The following is a 20,249-nucleotide window of genomic DNA, read 5'->3' on the forward strand; positions in this document are numbered from 1 at the left end:
CCAATCAGGACAACTTAACACAGTTAATACACAACCAGCAATGGAATTTAGGTTACTCAACGTACAGGCATATTGCCATATTTTGACCATAAAATTATTCACAGAAGAGCCACTTCCCCTTTACTGACTGACCAAGACTACAAGGAAAGAGAAACAGAAAAGAAAAGCAAGACAAAATGCCCACTAAGACAACAAACCAGATGAGAAGCCAGACTCGCATAACATCCTCTAACCTAAAACATCTAACGCTGATACTAAAGTTAACTAGGAGAAATAAACAGCCATGCAAAACAAAGACCAAACCAGTAATCTTGAGTGGTGCAGTAGTCTAAGGCTCTGCATCTCAGTGCTTGAGGCGTCACTACAGACACCTTGGTTCGAATCCAGGCTGTATCACAACTGGCCGTGATTGGGAGTCCCATAGGGCGGCGCACAGGTCGTCCGGGTTGGGCTGGTGTAGGCCTTCATTGTAAATAAGAATTTGTTCTTAACCGACTTGCCTTGTTAAATAAAAACATCTCCAGAAGAGGTCACTGTTTCAAACACGAACATAATGAACCTAGCGGATTTCACACCACTGTGAAATCTGACTGGACTCACACACAACCAGAGCCCATCCTAGCACCAGAGTCTATGCTCCTACAGTGCCTTTTCATTTCACTACTACTCACAGGGTTGTTATAGTCTAACCCTAACTGAACCCCAGTCAGCAAACCACACGCATGCAAGCTCTCACGAACACAGGCAATGAAAACACACACAGCAGTGGGTCTGCCTGTCCCTCTCCAGTTTACTGCCAAGACACAGCCAGAAAAGCAAACTGACGATGTAGCTTTAACCCTAGAATCCAAAAGGGACTGCTAAATAACCACATTCTCCATGCATAAACTACTGTACATCAGCTATTCTAGTGAATTACTTACAATAGTTCACTATAATCAGTACAGTGTAAATCTCTGCTTACCTTGAAAGTGTAAAAAAATAATAGGTAAAATAAGCAAAAGTCTAACATCATTAGTAAAGAAATAAGACCCCAGTTTGCCAGCAGTCACCTCTGGGTTTTTTCATTTCATGTGAGGCGATAAATGTCTTCCTGTAAATCAAGTGATGCGATTGCTCAATTACATATCCACGAATGTGCATGGACACACTCACGAGCACGAGTGTCACTTGTTCCAAGGCCAGTTTTAGAATAGATGTTATGCAACTAGGTTCAGCTGCTATAGCGCAGGGTAGAGGGATTCAAACTATTTAAAGAACATCGTGAAAACCACAATTCTAAGAGTTTCCAAGAGCACAGCAAATTCCTTTCCTCCTGCACTAGGCAGCAGTTATACAGGAAGACAGTCAGTATGACACATTTACCAGGAGTTCTGCAACTAGCCTCCATGTTGGCAACAAATGCCCCATATGAGATCAGTAAAACTTGCATCCACACGTCGAATGAGATGTTTGAGATTTTAAAGGACAGTGAACTTGCATTCTCCATCAGTATTTCATTGTTTTTCCAATGACGGATACTGTGTGAAATGAAAGGGAGACCGAGAGAAGGGATAAACAAAGTAGGGCCAGCATGTGCCGGGATTCGTACGTACACAGGCGGTAGAATCGAACATGTGCAGGGGGTTGTGGCCTTAACAAGATCACCACTCAGGCACTCCAATGAGTTATTAAAAATCAAGGGTAAAAAGTACAGTTCCGCACTGTCATGCAGGAATCGCCAGGGACCTCCGATATGTATTGCCATCCCGTGGCTTTTACCAAATACCCCGGTATACCGCTTGAGCCTAGTGCGATGGGAACTGAGAGAAATGGAGTGACACATTCAGTACATGATGCCAGCTGGGTGTTGATAGATTACATTTGGTTGCTGCCACAGACATTCTAGCTGTAGGCCAATTCCATACTAGCATGGCTGAAAAATATTTTGGGTATCTCAGATTGTTCTGGCAATTCTCATATTACAATTCCATTGGGGGGAATTTGTTTAACATGTTTAAAATCATGATGAAAATGGCCATTTTAGGCCCTTTTTTTTACCTATACATACTTCCTGTCAAACCCTACGATCCATACATGGTACAGACATCTTGGTGTCATTATACTGAATATTCAGTGGGCTCTAAAATGGAGCATGGCTATATTCCGAAATAAATTTCACATGAACATATTCAACATTAAATATATTAATCTGAAAACTACAGTTTTTGATTACTACACAACTCCGCCAGGCCTTTATAGCCTATCGCCTACAACACAGAAAATAATGGTTGCGATAACTGAACTTTGATTTTAATTAAGTGGGGAAAATAACCGTTTTTCGATTAGGGATATTTCTTAACGTTAAGGATCCCAACTTTGTTTAAACGTTTTAATATTTAAACTTTCACAGCCCTAATTGGAACAATATAACATTTCCAGTGGGCTCTCTGCTACTTTTGTAGAAATTATACATTTTAATACATAGAAATGTACATTATAGATCATTAACCAATCACAGCACTCCAGTAGGATTGCACATTTCGCCAATCACCAGCAGAGGGAGATCCCTTTTATTTTCTTAGCATTATTCGAGGTCTGACAATACCGCATCTTTCAGTTGTCATTTTCTGCAAATAAATGCTCCAAATGACAATATTTTTATTCTGAATTTTGTGAGAAATGTTGTCAGTAGTTTATAGAATAAAAAAAATTAAAAAAAATGTTTTACCCAAACACATACTTAGAAATAGTAAAACCAGAGAAACTGATAATTTCACAGTGGTCTCAATTTTTTCCAGAGCTGTATATTTAGCTTCACTGTCCAAATACATATGGTAAGGACTGAATATAGCCTTCCATCTTTCTATTAGTCTGTGAAGCCACATGAACAGGAACTGATTGATGACTGGATTGATAAGACTCAGGTTGAAGTCAGACAGATTTCTGGAATTTCAGTCTGAAGTGGACCTAGTGTTCCTATTCCCTATTCCCATTTCCTAATTCTCCTCTCTATTCTCATCTCCCCTCTCCTTTCCTCTTGTTGACCCCTCATCCCCCATTCCTGCTATCAAACATCAGCCTTACAGTAACTCATATTGAATGCACAACCCTATCATAGCTTTGATTTACTATCTGAATTGAATGGCTTCAAAGTGTGAGCAATTGACTGGTCTCAAAATAGAGAGGGTGTGTTCTATGGACATACAGTTCATTAGAGAGTAACCTATTACCCTCCCATTCAGAGTTAGGATATATAAAGAGTTGATTTGGAATCAGTAGATATTCTACCCCTCTTCACAAACACTGACGATTGGTTTGGTGGTAGTGTGGAGTGTGCAGGTCTATAATTAGTTAGTGTGGTGGTGGTGTGGAGTGTGCAGGTCTATAATTAACTAGTGAGCTAGAGGCTCACTAGCTAAGCAGGTCCCAGCACATAACCAACCAACAGACCTATTGAAAGAGGCTCTTCACTGAGTTCACAGCTTAAATGTGGTTGATGTCGTTATTACAGAGAGATAGAGGCTCGAACCCACAACTCAGACTAATTATGGTAAACAGTGAGGGCTCAGCCACAGCTATAATGTAGGGTATATATCATAAATCTGTTGCATGGACTTTGAGAGGCAACAATGAAAGAACATGGGGACTTTTTAATTTCAATAACCTAACTAACCCCAACTTCCTCAAATAAGTATCAGTTGATTAACTTAACAGACAAAACTAGAACAGGCCGTTACAGACACAGATGGACATACTGACAACGACAGAACAAAAACCACAAGGACAGTTTAAAGAAGGCTCCTCCCCATCTCCCTCTTCTGCCTGCCCCCCCCCATAATTCATATTCTCCCTCATTAACTCCTCCCTCCCTCCCACCATACCTTGAAGAACCTCCCTTTCTTCTCCTCACTGTGTTCAATGACTGAGCAGATGGACATGCTATCCTCCTGTCCTTCGTCGTGCCTGTCTCTGTGGGGGAGAAAACAGAATGTAATTCTCAGTCCTGTAGGCTACACTCCAGTACTGTCTAGTAGTTAGTATATTCCAGTAAAGCCAAGTTCAACACAATATAACCCAGAATTATTATTTTTGAATGCAAAGATAAATACATTTTCGCTCTTCTCACTAATGGCAAATGATTGCATCTTGTTATTATATTTAGCTAGGCCTACCTGTTCTTTTCTTATGAATAAGAGGTATCCTATTTACCATTTGCATAAGGCTACTACTAGGCTACTTTTGCCTTCTTGCAATGCAAGATCTCAACCACTAGAAAACGTGTGTGTGCATGGTCTAAGCATGTTTTGGAGCATATTTTGTGCATATACAATGTTTAGAAATGAAATGCCAGCTCTCCAGCCCAGAGAGAGCAGGCATGAGAATGAAACATCATCACTGTGTCTATCTGAAAGGACTACAGTCCCTCGGTCTACATTGATGTACTATATTGTAACTGTAGGAGACTACTTCAGTCTCAGACCTGTCTATTTAATTGTAACTGCTAGTGGCTACTGTTAGGGGTTAGTAGGTGAAAGGGTAGCTTTACTTTTTTGGGGAAACCAGGACAAACACATGCAGCTCAGGCCCTACCCAGACTAGCTTTGATCTGATAGCCAGGACTAGGGCTGTATAAACATTCTCTGACTTTCTCACACACATCCACACTCTCGCTCAGATGCTGGTCTGTGACCAGACGCCTGTTGTCAATCATTGCATGCTGCTGTATGGACTCTCCAGTTTCTGGGACAGAAAACCCTCCCTGAAAAAACAAGATTATATTTCCATGTTATGGTGCATTGCTCAGGAAATACCAGAGGAGTGAGAGAAAGGGGAAGAGGAAGTTTGGTTTGAAGGTATTTGAAGGCATTTCCTAAAAAGCACCAACAGCCAGTGAGAGATTTGACCCAATTCTTAAATTTTTCTGTCTCTGATGTTGTTGCTGCCCTGAAACATCCCCATGTTTGTCCATCTTGTCACACACACATGGTAAAAACACACACTGCAAAGGGACGGGCAAACAGGAAAGCTCCTGCGGCTGACATTTTAGGCAAAATAAACTCTACAGTAACAAATGTAATCACTGACTCAAAGCCCTGCATGGGTATAAATAAATGACCAACTGAACAGAATGAAGTAAAAAACAAAACAGGCCTAAAGTTTTTCTAGGTTACGTAACAATGTCAGGAAAAAACAACCCTAGTTATAGCAAAACACAATTCACTGCCAGGGTTGGTGTCAATTCAGAAGTGAATCAAATAATGGAAAATAAATGGCACTTATTATTGATTGCTAGTGTTGACGGCATCAAAGGTAGGAACCTACACTGAGTATACCAAACATTAGGAACACCTAACATTGAGTTGCACCCACTTTTGCCCTAAGAACAGCTTCAATTCATTAGGACATGGACTCTACAAATGTCTCGAAAGCGTTCCACAGGGATGCTAGCCCATGTTGACTCCAATGGGTGGTGGACCATTCTTGATACACACGGGAAAACTGTTGAGCGTGGAAAACCCAGCAACATTTTTAGTAATGGCGCAGAAGGGGATGGCTGCCATTTTACTGGAGCCTAACCAATTGTGCTATCCTGTGTGTTTTTTTTTTGCATTGTTTGTAACTTGTTTTTGTACAATGTTTTTGCCACCGTCTAATGACCGAAAAGAGTTTCTGGCCATCAGAATAGTGATTACTCACCTTGGACTGGACAAATCATTTTTCTTTAACGAATCAGAGGCAAAAGATTTACATCTCCTCCCAGGACCAAATCCCCATCATTGGCATGAAGAGGAGACACCGATACAGGGGGCACAGATCCGGGTGCTTGGTGAGAATTCGTCGGCGAGTGGATAATCCACCTTTACCATCTGTCCTACTGGGAAACGTGCAATCACTGGATGAGCTCCATCGGAGTCTATCCTACCAATGGGACATTAAACTGTAATATCTTATGTTTCACCGAGTCGTGGCTGAACGAGGAAATGGATAATACACAGTTGGCTGGTTTTTGCATGCATTGGAAAGATAGAACAGCAACCTCCGGTAAGACAAGGGGTGGTGGTCTGTGTCTATTTGTCAACAACAGCTGGTGCTCAATCTAATATTAAGGAAGTCTTGAGGTCTTGCTCACCTGAGGTGGAGTGCCTCATGAAAAGCTGTAGACCACAATATTTACCTGGAGTTTATCTATATTTTTTGTAGCTGTCTATTTACCGATGCAGGCACTCAGACCGCACACAACGAGCTGTATAAGGCCATAAGCAAACAAGAGTTTTGCTAGCACAGAATGGAATACGTTCCGGGATTCATCCGATGGCATTGAGGAGTATATCACATCCGTCACCAGCTTCATCAGTAAGTGCATCGATGACACTGTCCCCACAGTGACCGTACGTACATATCCCAACCAGAAGCCATGGATTACAGGCAACATCTGAACTGAGCTAAAGTGTAGAGCTACCGCTTTCATGGAGCGGACACTAATCCGGATGCTTATAAGAAATCCCACTATGCCCTCAATCAAACCATCAAACCGGCAAAGTGTCAATACAGGACTAAGATTAAATCGTACTACACCAGCTCTGACGCTCGTCGGATGTGGCAGGGTTTGAAAACTATAACGGATTACAAAGGGAAACCCAGCCGCAAGCTACACACTGACGTGAGCCTACCAGACAAGCTAACTGCCTTCTCCGCTCACGTCGAGGCAAGCAAAATTGAACCATGCATGAGAGCACCAGCTGTTCCGGATGACTGTGTGATCACACTCTCCGTAGCCAATGTGAGTAAGACCATTAAACACGTCAACATTGAGATGGATTACCAGGACGTGTACTCCAAGCATGCGCTGACCAACTGGCAAGTGTCTTCACTAACATTTTCAACCTCTCCCTGACCAAGTCTGTAATACCTACATATTTCAAGCAGACCACCATAGTCCCTGTGCCCAAGAACACCAAAGTAACCTGCTTTCAATATACTTTGTATCCCTCATTTACTCAAGTGTTTCCATTATTTTGGCAGTTACCTGTATATGATGTCCTCTATAAATAAAACTGGAAATAAAGCAACAATGGGTGAATTCTGGATAACTATTGTGTGTTGGAGTGTCAACGCTTGGGGCCAAATGTGGCTCCCTCAAAAAGACACATTCAGCCTGTTTCCACTTGGATTAGGTGTGTGTCCCTGCTTGCATAGGAGGTCACAGCCACTAAGACTCATATGAATCACACACACACACAGATTGACAAGAGGGAGTTATCCTAAAACAGTGGTTGCCCCTTCTAAATTTCTAAAGACAGTACCAGCTATCAAAGCATCCCACCTAACACCCAACTCCCTGCACTTCTCTCAACACTGCAAACTGCTGAGCTCTGCATCTTCAGCTGTATTTCAGTAGGGTTGGATAAAAAATCTGTCCCCACCAAATTATGAACTGACTTGTTTTCTTGCTCTGACAGCAACAGATTTCCTACATTGCATCTACAGTAGTAGTTAGTTGTGGCTAGCAGACAGATGGGTGAGGTGAATGACTACAGGTTTATTGGCAGTACTGTTGTCATGGCTTGTTATGATAGGCTTTATGCCAAACTCTATATGACAGCATTTATGGCTACTATTCTCCCTCTCAATCAGAGCCAAATCCTAACTTGATATTCGAGTGTGAAACTCCAACTTCTGACCAAGTCTACCATAAAGAGCATTTTTTTTGTAGTAGTATATCTCCTAGGCTTTCTGTGGTTAGAGTCTGAAGTGATTACAAACATTTCTCTATTGGTGATCTGTACGCAACCACAGCAGACTTCTGGGGGAAGAAACTGACAGGTAAAAGAAAACTACAGCCAATTACAATATGGTAATGGGGAGAAATCCTGCCTTGGACAGTAAAATTCAGCTGACTGTGCATGGAAGCTTTGAACACAGGGAATCTGCAAGTCTGTAAAGGAGAGAAGGGGAAAACAAACTACTGGCTAAGTAATGAACTGCCAGTCTTGGCACACTTCTTCAAATTCTAACATGTGACTGAAGTTCCACGTAACACCAGTTACTAATCTTAAACATATTTCAGAGCATACTGGAAAACTGGAAGCTTAGTATGTATATGTAATTAAGAAAAAAGGTAACTTTTGCTGGAAACGTTTGAAATGATTGTGGTAAAATAATGAAAACAGGTTTTGAATCTAGTTTGGAAATCTACAGGGTGACAGCTACCAAGTCAAGATAATTTTAAAATCAGAAACTGAAATGGTTGAACACTAGAACACAGGTAATGCAGAAATTGAACCACTCGTTAGATCAAACACTCAACTGAAGGCTTATCAGTGAGTCCCTCTTATGACTCAACCTACTGAACAGAAAGCAAACCTCCCAGTACTGAGTCACAATGAGCTTGCACCTGTATAACTCCTTGTATTCTCCATGCTTATTCTGGGTTCACTTTGTGAATTAAGTTGCATCTAGGCGTTCCGCTAGCCAATATCCAATGGAACAGCGTGGCACGAAATACAAAAACCTCAAATATGCAATAATTTCAATTTTTCAAACATATGACTATTTTACACCATTTTAAAGATAAGACTCTCGTTAATCTAACCACATCGTCCGATTTCAAAAAGGCTTTACAGCGAAAGCAAAACATTAGATTATGTTACGAGAGTACATAGACCAAAATAATCACACAGCCATCTTCCAAGCAAGCATATATGTCACAAAAACCCAAAACACAGCTAAATGAAGCACTAACCTTTGATGATCTTCATCAGATGACACTCCTAGGACATTATGTTATACAATATATGCATGTTTTGTTCAATCAAGTTCATATTTATATCAAAAAACAGCTTTTTACATTGGCGTGTGATGTTCAGAACATGCATTCCCACTGAAAACTTCTGGTGAATTTACTAAATTACTCATCATAAACGTTGACAAAATACATAACAATTATTTTAAGAATTATAGATACAGAACTCCTTTATGCAATCGCTATGTCAGATTTTAAAATAGCTTTTTGGGGAAAGCACATTTTGCAATATTCTGAGTACATAGCTCAGCCATCACGGCTAGCTATTTTGACACCCACCAAGTTCGGGGCACACTAAACTCAGAATTGGTATTAGAAAAATTGTATTACCTTTGCTGATCTTTGTCAGAATGCACTCCCAGGACTGCTACTTCCACAAGAAATGTTGATTTTGTTCCAAATAATCCATAGTTATGTCCAAATACCTCCGTTTTGTTCGTGCGTTCAGGTCACTATCCAAAGGGTAACGCGCGAGCGCATTTCGAGACAAAAAAATTCAAAATGTTCCATTACTGTACTTAGAAGCATGTCAAACGCTGTTTAAAATCCATTTTTATGGTATTTTTCTCGTAAAATAGCGATAATATTCCAACCGGACAATAGTGTATTCATTCAAAGAGGGAAAGAAAAAAAACAGTGTGCTCGCGTGAACGCGCATATCCAATCTCTTTGTCACCAGGCAGACCACTGAGAAACTGAGCTACTATACTCTGCCCAGAGACAGGAGACACCTCAATCCGCTTTCTGAAGGCTTTAGGGAGCCAATGGAAGCCTTAGAAAGTGCTACGTAACCTCACAGATACTGTAGTTTCGATAGAGAATCAAAAGAAGAACTACAAATTCTCAGACAGGCCACTTCCTGCTTGGAATTTTCTCAGGTTTTTGCCTGCCATATGAGTTCTGTTATACTCACAGACACCATTCAAACAGTTTTAGAAACTTGAGTGTTTTCTATCCAAATCTGCTAATAATATGCATATTCTCATTTCTGGGCAAGAGTAGTAACCAGTTTAAATCGGGTACGTTTTTTTGCCCCCTATAGCGAAGAGGATAAAACACATATAATCACTTGGAGGCGATTTAGAGGGTAAATTGTGATAAGTACACACAATATCTATATTCTATTTCTATGATAAGTAAAAGTTGGTTAGAGCTTTCTTAGGACTATGTCTTCATACATCTTATCATAAAGGCCCACTACAGTAGGCCTACTTCAATATTCCAATGTACAGTAGGCTATAGACAATCCAGCCATGGTTAATAGCAACATACAGTAATGAGAGTCCCTTTTCCCTAGAGTGAATTGCAAAGAATATAAGTGAGCACATGGAGTAGGCTACTGTTTAAATTTACGTTTACAATATCACCATCCCTGACCGAAGAGTCTCGTCGCTCGCTACATTGTATTTCTCGATCGAAGCTGAGACACTGGGCAACAGGTGTTGAATAAGCTATAGCCAGGGTTGGCTAGGTTAGGCCTACTCTCTAAATGTAATACAGTTGCTAGTTATCTGTCCAAAATTGTAAATCAGTGATGTCACTTTTCAACCTGTTCTCAGAGCATTTTGTATTATTCTGTATGTAAATCCGAGACACTCCATTTAGTATGTTACATTTCGTATGGTATGCATTCATTTGTGGATGTCCGTCACCCAATTCGTATATGTTACGGATTACAATTCGTATTATATGTTATGAATTTGCTAAACTTATGATATATTACAAACGGGTATGACAAAACATTTATCTTTACATTGGTAACCAGTTTATAATAGCAATAAGGAACCTCAGGTGTGTGGTATATGGCCAATATACCACTACTAAGAGCTGTATCCAGGCACTCCATGTTGTGTTGCACATAAGAACAGCCCTTAGCCATGGAATATAGGCCATATACCTTACCCCCGCATGGCTTATTGCTTAATTCTAGCTAGGTGGCAAGCATTAGCTAGCTGGCTAATGTTAGCTTTAGGGGTTAGGGTTAATGGGTTAGGTAAGAGGGTTAAGGTTAGGGGAAGGGTTAGCTAACATGCTAAGTAGTTGCAAAGTAGCAAGTAGTTGAAAAGTTGCTAATTAGCTCAAATTAGCTAAAATTGTCCATGATAAAATTCAAACTCGCATCCTTTGGGTTGCTAGATGTTCCCATTACACACCCAACCAACCACTCTACTTTTTGCCTTTAAGTAACCATTTGTCTTATGTAACCATAGCAAACGTTACATATCACACTAACTAGACTGTCCCAGATTTGCTTTACTATGTTACCTCTAATCTGATACCAGGCTGCACTTTAGGATTACCCAAACTAAGTAAAAATCTGAATACTTTTGGATGACTTTCCCCTTAAGAGGCATTAGAAGAAGACAAAAATTATCCTTGAAACGCATTTGGTGTGTCATCATAGTGGTCTGTAACTTGTGGTCAGACTCATTTAGGTGGAACAAATTTAAATGTGCTTCTTTTTTAAATGCTGAATTGAATGTCATTGCAAAAACAGAAAGGTGTCAATGTATTTTTAAATAAAAAATGTTTAAATTGAAAAGTAATCCATTAAGTAATGTCGTTTTTCAAAAGTATTTGTAATCGGATGTTTTTATTATAGCTGCTAACTGTTTACTTACTGTTTCTTTGTAACGTTAATTAGATTACATGTAACTGAATGTAATCAGTTACTAGCGAAATAATGTTTGAGATATTCAGTTTCCATCCAAAAAGGAGGATAAGTGGGAAGTATTTTCTTTAGACTAAAATAACTGGCGACATAAATACATAGGGCCTATTATCATACTTTCTAAATATGCCGTTTATGATTTACGGACAGGCTTGCTGGCATGGAAATTGAGAAATAAATTGAGAAAAGTTCTATCGGCAATGCTGCAAACTGTCAACACAATGAAAACGTACCTCTTTCAAACGTACCCAGTCGGCAGTATTGAGCTCCTAAACCGACAGCTCTGATGTATGTTTATAATTGCCTGCCATTGTGAAGTAATAAGTCACGTTTGTGTCATTCAAATGATGGAGTATTCATAGTTCGTCGTAGAAAGTTTGCGCTAGTTCCTGTCTTTCCTTCCTCCACAGTCCAAAGCGTGCATTCGACATCTCTAGCAACAGCTGGAGAACTGAAGTAAAATCAGTGCTTTCCAGTGGCGGTTCTAGACCATTTCAACTGGGGGGGCCAAGCTGAGGCCAGTTGTACTGTTAGAGGGGCCAATTACATTAGACGTTATTGTTGTCATATCGTTTTCTTCACTGCATTAGCAGGCAATAGACCATGTTCACATTTTGTATGTGTGCGCAAGCGTGTAACTTGCGGGGGATTGGGTGGTCATGACCCCCTCCAATATTAGAGACAGGTCAGTTTGACCTCCTCAATAATATACCAAGATAAACATATCCCGCTGTAAAGCGCCTGGCAGCTTCTGGCTTTCTGTGTCTTCTTACGCTACACAGTTCTACTAAATTCATCATTTTATGATTGGATCCGCCCGCTGTCAATTATGCTTTTGGTTTGTGAAGGGAAAAAAGTTAAGCAAGGCTATGGAGAATGGAGAAACTCACAATATCTCCTCTCTTTCTCTCTTCTTAACAAACCCTCTAATCTGTGAGAAAACATGGAACAAATAAAATAGTACCGTCAAAATGAACATAGAATATTTATAGCCACGAATAAGAATGATGGAGAAAATTATATTTTATCAAATGGAGAATTTTTCTATTGCAAAGTGAAGAAATGCGCATCTTGTGTGTAAACACTATTTCTCAAAACGAGTGATAATTGATAACGGTTATATTGGGCTCAATTTGGAGAGTTCAAATACAACTATGGTAGTGAACCTTAAAATATATAATTTCTAGTAGGCTACAGAATTAGAGAAAGGTTGTTTCTATTAACCTCAGGCAGTCTGCTCTAGCAAGCCTGTTTCTCTCCCCAGTCAGAGGCAGTGGCTGTCTCCCCAACCTGGACTCAGGGGTAGACGTAACATAATAAAAGTAAATCCAGGGAACTCCAATTAGTAGATATATTATGTTTTGTATGGTATTAATTTGTGGATGTCCATCATCCTTTTCGGATGAAATGTTACAAATTATAATTTGTACATTATGTTACGAATTGCAATTCGTACAATATGTTATGAATTTGTAAAACGCATGATTAGTTACGAATTCCAATTTGTTGTGATTAAAGGTAGCTAGCTATGTGGCTAATGCTAATGTTAGCTAGGTAACAAACGTTAGCTAGGCTAGGGGTTAGGGTCAAGGTTAGGATTTAGGTTAAAGGTTTAAGGTTAGGGCTAAGTAGTTGCAAAGTAGCTGAAAAGTAATAAGTAGTTGCAAAGTTACTAAATATACAAACAAAAATATAAAAGCAACATGTAAAGTGTTCTTCCTATCTTTCATGAGCTGAAATAAAAGATCCCAGAAATGCTCCATAAGCACTAAAAGTGTATTCCTCTGAAATTGTATGCACAAATTTGTTTATGTCCCTGTTAGTGAGCATTTCTCCTTTGCCAAGATATTCCATTCACCTGACAGGTGTGGAATATCAAGAAGCTGATTAAACAGTATGATCATTACACAGGTGCACCTCGTGCTGGGACAATAAAAGGACACTCTAAAGTGTGCCGTTTTGTCACACAACACAATGCCACAGATGTCTCAAGTTTTGAGGGAGTGTGCAATTGGCATGCTGGCTACAGGAATGTCCACCAGAGCTGTTGCTAGATAATTTAATGTTAATTTCTCTACCATAAGCTGCTACCAACACCATTTTAGAGAATTTGGCAGTACGTCCAACCGGCCTCACAACAGCAGGCCACGTGTAACAACACCAGCCCAGGAACTCCACATCTAGCTTCTTCACCTGTGGGATCATCTGAGTCGAGCCACCCGGACAGCTGATGAAACTGTGGGTTTGCATATATTTTATATTTGAGATTCTTCAAAGTAGCCTTGATGACAGCTTTGAACACTCTTGGCATTCTCACAAACAGCTTCATGAGGTGATCACCTGGAATACATTTAAATTAACAGGTGTGCCTTCCTTAAAGTTAATTTGTGGAATTTCTTTCCTTCTTAATGCATTTGAGCCAATCCGTTGTGTTGTGACAAGGTGGGGGGTACGCAGAAGATGGTCTATTAACAAATAGGGCTAAGCCTATATTATGGCAAGAACAGCTCAAATAAGCAAACAGAAATGACAGTCCATCATTACTTTAAGACATGGCCAGTCATTACAGAAAATTTCAAGAACTTAAGTGCAGTCGCAAAAACCATCAAGCACTATGATGGAACTGGCTCTCATTAGGACCACCACAGGAATGGAAGACCCAGAGATACCTCTGCTGCAGTGGATAAGTTCATTAGAGTTAACAGCCTCCGAAATTGCAGGCCAAATAAATGCTTCACAGAGTTAAAGTAACAGACCTCTCAACATCAGCTGTTCAGACCTTCATGGTCGAAATGCTGAAAAGAAACCACAACTAAAGGACACCAATAATAAGAAGAGACTTGCTTGGGCCAAGAAACACAAGCAATGGACATTAGACCGGTGGAAATTTGTCCTTTGGTCTGGAGTCCAAATTCGAGATTTTTGGTTTCAACCGCCGTGTCTTTGTGAGACGCAGTGTGGATGAACGGATGATCTCTGCATGTGTGGTTCCCACCGTGAAGCATGGAGGAGGAGGTGTTATGGTGCTTTGGTGACACTGTGTGTGATTTATTTAGAATTTAAGGCACACTTAACCAGCATGGCTACCACAGCATTCTGCAGCAATACGCTATCCCATCTGGTTTGGGCTTAGTGGGACTATCATTTGTTTTTCAACAGGAAAATGACACAACACACCTCCAGGCTGTGTAACGGCTATTTGACCAAGAAGGAGAGTGATAGAGTGCTGCATCAGATTACCACAATCACCCGACCTCAACCAAATTGAGATGGTTTAGGATGAGTCGGATCGCAGAGTGAAGGAAAAGCAGCCAAGAAGTGCTCAGCATACACCTTAGCCAAATACATTTAAACTCCGTTTTTCACAATTCCTGACATTTAATCCGAGTAGAAATTCCCTGTCTTAGGTCAGTCAGGATCACCAATTATTTTAAGAATGTGAAAAGTCAGAATAATAGTAGAGAGAATGATTTATTTCAGCTTTTATTTCTTTCATCACATTCCCAATGGGTCAGAAGTATACATACACTCAAGTAGTATTTGGTAGCATTGCCTTTAAATTGTTTAACTTGGGTCAAACGTTTCAGGTAGCCTTCAACAAGCTTCCCACAATAAGTTGAGTGAATTTTGGCCCATTCCTCCTGACAGAGCTGGTGTAACTGAGTCAGGCCCTGCAGTGCCTAGCTCCACTCCTATTCCCCAGGCGCTCTCTTTTGATGACTTCTGTAACCGCAATAGCCTTGGTTTCATACGAAGTCTCCTCCCTAAGTTTGTTTTATTCACTGCTTTAGCACACTCTGATAACCCGGATGTCTTAGCTGTGTCTGAATCCTGGCTTAGGAAGACCACCAAAAACTCTGAAATCTCCATGCCTAACTGCAACATTTTCAGACAAGATAGAACGGCCAAAATGGGCGGTGTTGCAATCTACTGCAGAGATAGCCTGCAGAGTTCTGTCCTACTATCCAGGTCTGTACCCAAACAATTTGAACTTCTTCTTCTAAAAATCCACCTCTCTAAAAACAAGTCTCTCATCGTTGCTGCCTGCTATAGACCACCCTCTGCCCCCAGCTGTGCTCTGGACACAATATGTGAACTGATTGCCCCCATCTATCTTCAGAGCTCGTGCTGCTAGGTGACCTAAACTGGGACATGCTTAACACCCCAGCCATCCTACAATCTGAGCTTGATGCCCTCAATCTCACACAAATTATCAATGAACCTACCAGGTACCACCCCAAAGCCGTAAACACGGGCACCCTCATAGATATCCTCCTAACCAATTTGCCCTCTAAATACACCTCTGCTGTTTTCAACCAAGACAGAGCTGCCTCATTACCTGCATCCGTAATGGGTCAGCGGTCAAACTACCTCCACTCATCACTGTCAAACACTCCCTGAAACACTTCAGCAAGCAGGCCTTTGTAATCAACCTGGCCCGGGTATCCTGGAAGGACATTGACCTCATCCCTTCAGTAAAGGAGCCTGGTTATTTTTTTAAAATGCCTTCCTCACCATCGTAAATAAGCATGCCCCATTCAAGAAATTTAGAACCAGGAACAGATATAGCCCTTGGTTCTCTCCAGACCTGACTGCCCTTAACCAACACAAAAACATCCTGTGGCGTTCTTAGCATCGAACAGCCCCCGTGATATGCAACTTTTCAGGGAAGTTAGAAACCAATATACACAGGCAGTTAGAAAAGCCAAGGCTAGCTTTTTCAAGCAGAAATTTGCATCCTGCAACACAAACTCAAAAAAGTTCTGGGACACTGTAAAGTCCATGGAGAATAAGAGCACCTCCTCCCAGCTGCCCACTGCACTGAGGATAGGAAACTCTGTCACCACCGATAAATCCACTATAATTGAACATTTCAATAAGCATTTTTCTACAGCTGGCCATGCTTTCCACCTGGCTACCCCTACCCCGGTCAACAGCACTGCACCCCCACAGCAACTCGCCCAAGCCTTCCCCATTTCTCCTTCTCCCAAATCCAGTCAGCTGATGTTCTGAAAGAGCTGCAAAATCTGGACCCCTACAAATGAGCCGGGCTAGACAATCTGGACCCTTTCTTTCTAAAATTATCTGCCGAAATTGTTGCAACCGCTATTACTAGCCTGTTCAACCTCTATTTCGTGTCGTCTGAGATTCCCAAAGATTGGAAAGCAGCTGCAGTCATCCCCCTCTTCAAAGGGGGGGACACTCTTGACCCAAACTGCTACAGACCTATATCTATCCTACCCTGCCTCTCTAAAGTCTTCGAAAGCCAAGTCAACAAACAGATTACCGACCATTTCGAATCCCACCGCACCTTCTCCGCTATGCAATCTGGTTTCAGAGCTGGTCATGGGTGCACCTCAGCCACGCTCAAGGTCCTAAATGATATCTTAACCGCCATCGATAAGAAACAATACTGTGCAGCCGTATTCATTGACCTGGCCAAGGCTTTCGATTCTGTCAATCACCACATCCTCATCGGCAGACTAAACAGCCTTGGTTTCTCAAATGATTGCCACGCCTGGTTCACCAACTACTTCTCTGATAGAGTTCAGTGTGTCAAATCGGAGGGCCTGTTGTCTGGGCCTCTGGCAGTCTATGGGGGTGTCACAGGGTTCAATTCTTGGGCCGACTCTTTTCTCTGTATACATCAATGATGTCGCTCTTGCTGCTGGTGAGTCTCTGATCCACCTCTACGCAGACGACACCATTCTGTATACTTCTGGCCCTTCTTTGGACACTGTATTAACAACCCTCCAGACGAGCTTCAATGCCATACAACTCTCCTTCCGTGGTCTCCAACTGCTCTTAAATACAAGTAAAACTAAATGCATGCTCTTCAACCGATCGCTGCCTGCACCTGCCCGCCCGTCCAGCATCACTACTCTGGACGGTTCTGACTTAGAATATGTGGACAACTACAAATACCTAGGTGTCTGGTTAGACTGTAAACTCTCCTTCCAGATTCACATCAAACATCTCCAATCCAAAGTTAAATCTAGAATTGACTTCCTATTTCACAACAAAGCATCTTTCACTCATGCTGCCAAACATACCCTCGTAAAACTGACCATCCTACCGATCCTTGACGATGTAATTTACAAAATAGCCTCCAATACCCAACTCAATAAGTAGAAAGAGTAGGAAGGGAAGCGCTGCTGAGGTACACAATAGTACATTTTGGTAGACAGAAGGTGCTCTTTGGTAAAAGGGGTGAATTTGTCATCAAAATAAAGGAGAACCAAGGCACTCTTCATATAATTAATTAAAATGCCTTTATTTGTATGGCATGTTCAATAAAAACAAGGTTTTTAAAAAATCCGACGCATTTCGGCTGCAAGGCCTTCGTCAGGGAGTACAAAGAAATAATACAATGTCCTCTTTTGAACAGCTTTTCCAATTAGCCCTAATTTGAAGAGGGAGTGGTTACAAAATTGATTGGACACACCTAGTAAGCAAAACTATACACATTACAAAGTGAAACATTGTGCCATCACAAAAAAATACAACTGCAAGCTAGAAGCACCAGAACACCCAGAAAGGTATTTCCAACCCCAAACATGACTGGGAGAAGTGTCAAGAACAAGAAAGCAATATATTCCATAGTACACTAGAACACAACAAAACATGAACAACAACAGTCTAAACATAGCTGAGGGCAATTGAGCAAAATGACCACTAGATGACAGCAAATGGACCTATCACAACCCTACAGGAATGGTGAGAAATCCATACCTTCATTTAAACCAGGGTATTTAGTGGCCTGTAGTTTGTAAATCCAAAAACGTTCCCTTTGGTTAAGTGTTTAAGACGGTCCCCTTTTCTAACAGAGGCCGGAATATGAACAATACCCATACCTTGTAGAGAGGCAGGGTTGCCATGGTGTAAGGACTTGTAGTGCCTTGCAATGGGGTAGTCTTCATTGGAGTTGTATTTTTTTGTGATGGCTGTTCAAAAGAGGACATTGTATTATTTCTTTGTACTCCCTGATGAAGGCCATGCTGCCGAAACGCGTTATTTTTATTGAACATGCCATACAAATAAAGGCATTTTAATTAATTATATGAAGAGTGCCTTGGTCCTCCTTTCTTTTTGATGACCCTACTCAATAAACTGGATGCAGTCTATCACAGTGCCATGCGTTTTGTCACCAAAGCCCCATATACTACCCACCACAGCGACCTGTACGCTCTTGTTGGCTGGCCCTCGCTTCATACTCGTTGCCAATCCCACTGGCTCCAGGTCATCTACAAGACCCTGCTAGGTAAAGTTCCCCTTTAACTCAGCTCGCTGGTCACCATAGCAGCACCCACCTGTAGCACGCGCTCCAGCAGGTATATCTCTCTGGTCACCCCCAAAACCAATTCCTCCTTCGGCCGCCTCTCCTTCCAGTTCTCTGCTGCCAATGACTGGAACGAACTACAAAAATCTCTAAAACTGGAAACACTTATCTCCCTCACTAGCTTTTAGCACCAGCTGTCAGAGCAGCTCACAGATCACTGCAGCTGTACATAGCCCATCTATAATTTAGCCCAAACAACTACCTATTCCGCTACTGCATTTATTTATTTTGCTCCTTTGCACCCGATTATTTATATTTCTACTTTGCACTTTCTTCCACTGCAAATCTACCATTCCAGTGTTTTACTTGCTATATTGTATTTACTTTGCCACCATGGCCTTTTTTGCCTTTACCTCCCTTATCTCACCTCATTTGCTCACTTTGTATATAGACTTATTTTTCTACTATATTATTGACTGTATGTTTGTTTTACTCCATGTGTAACTTTGTGTTGTTGTATGTGTCAAACTGCTTGCTTTATCTTGGCCAGGTCGCAATTGTAAATGAGAACTTGTTCTCAACTTGCCTACCTGGTTAAATAAAGGTGAAATAAATAAATAAAAAGGTTTGTAGGCCTCCTTGCTTGCACACACTTTTCCAGTTCTGCCCACAAATGTTCAATAGGATTGAGGTCAGGGCTTTGTGATGGCCACTCCAATACCTTGACTTTGTTGTCCTTAAGCCATTTTAACACAACTTTGGAAGTATGCTTTGGGTCATTGTCCATTTGGAAGACACATTTGCGACCAAGCTTTAATTTCCTGACTGATGTCTTGAGATGTTGTTTCAATATATCCACATAATTTTCCTTGCCTCATGATGCCATTTATTTTGTGAAGTGCACCAGTCCCTCCTGCAGCAAAGCACCCCCACAACACAATGCTGCCACCCCCGTGCTTCACGGTTGGGATGGTGTTCTATGGCCTCCCCCTTTTTCCTCCAAACATAACGATGGTCATTATGGCCAAACAGTTCTATTTTTGTTTCATCAGACCAGAGGACATTTCTCCAAAAAGTACGATATTCATCCCCATGTGCAGTTGCAAACCATAGTCTGGCTTTTTATGGTGATTTTGTAGCAGCGGCTTCTTCCTTGCTGAGCAGCCTTTCAGGTTATGTCGATATCGGACTCGTTTTACTGTGGATATAGATACTTTTGTACCCATTTCCTCCATCTTCAAACCAAAGTACGTTTGTCTCTATTAAACAGAACGCATCTCCTTCCTGAGCGGTATGACGGCTGCGTGGTCCCATGGTGTTTATACTTGCGTACTATTGTTTGTACAGATGAGCGTGGTAACTTCAGGCATTTGGAAATTGCTCCCAAGGATGAACCAGACTTGTGGAGGTCTACACTTTTTTGTCCTGAGGTCTTGGCTGATTTATTTTGATTTTCCCATGATGTCAAGCAAAGAGGCACTGAGTTTGAAGGTAGGCCTTGAAATACATCCACA

The 20,249-nt window shown here is 41.2% G+C and overlaps 1 protein-coding gene across 1 annotated transcript in view; it reads right to left on the bottom strand.

The window, feature by feature from the left end:
* Window positions 1–11,934, bottom strand: part of LOC106607022 (ras and Rab interactor 2) — a 39,582-nt gene extending 27,648 nt beyond the window's left edge. Inside the window, 2 exon segments of the mRNA XM_014203557.2 lie at window positions 3,864–3,951; window positions 11,690–11,934. Coding sequence (XP_014059032.2) covers window positions 3,864–3,920 — 57 coding nt within the window. The 5' untranslated portion in view covers window positions 3,921–3,951; window positions 11,690–11,934.
* Between the last annotated feature and the right edge of the window lie 8,315 nt (window positions 11,935–20,249).

This window comes from Salmo salar, chromosome ssa01 (genome assembly GCF_905237065.1).
Source record: "Salmo salar chromosome ssa01, Ssal_v3.1, whole genome shotgun sequence".
NCBI classification, from domain to species: Eukaryota; Metazoa; Chordata; class Actinopteri; order Salmoniformes; family Salmonidae; genus Salmo; species Salmo salar.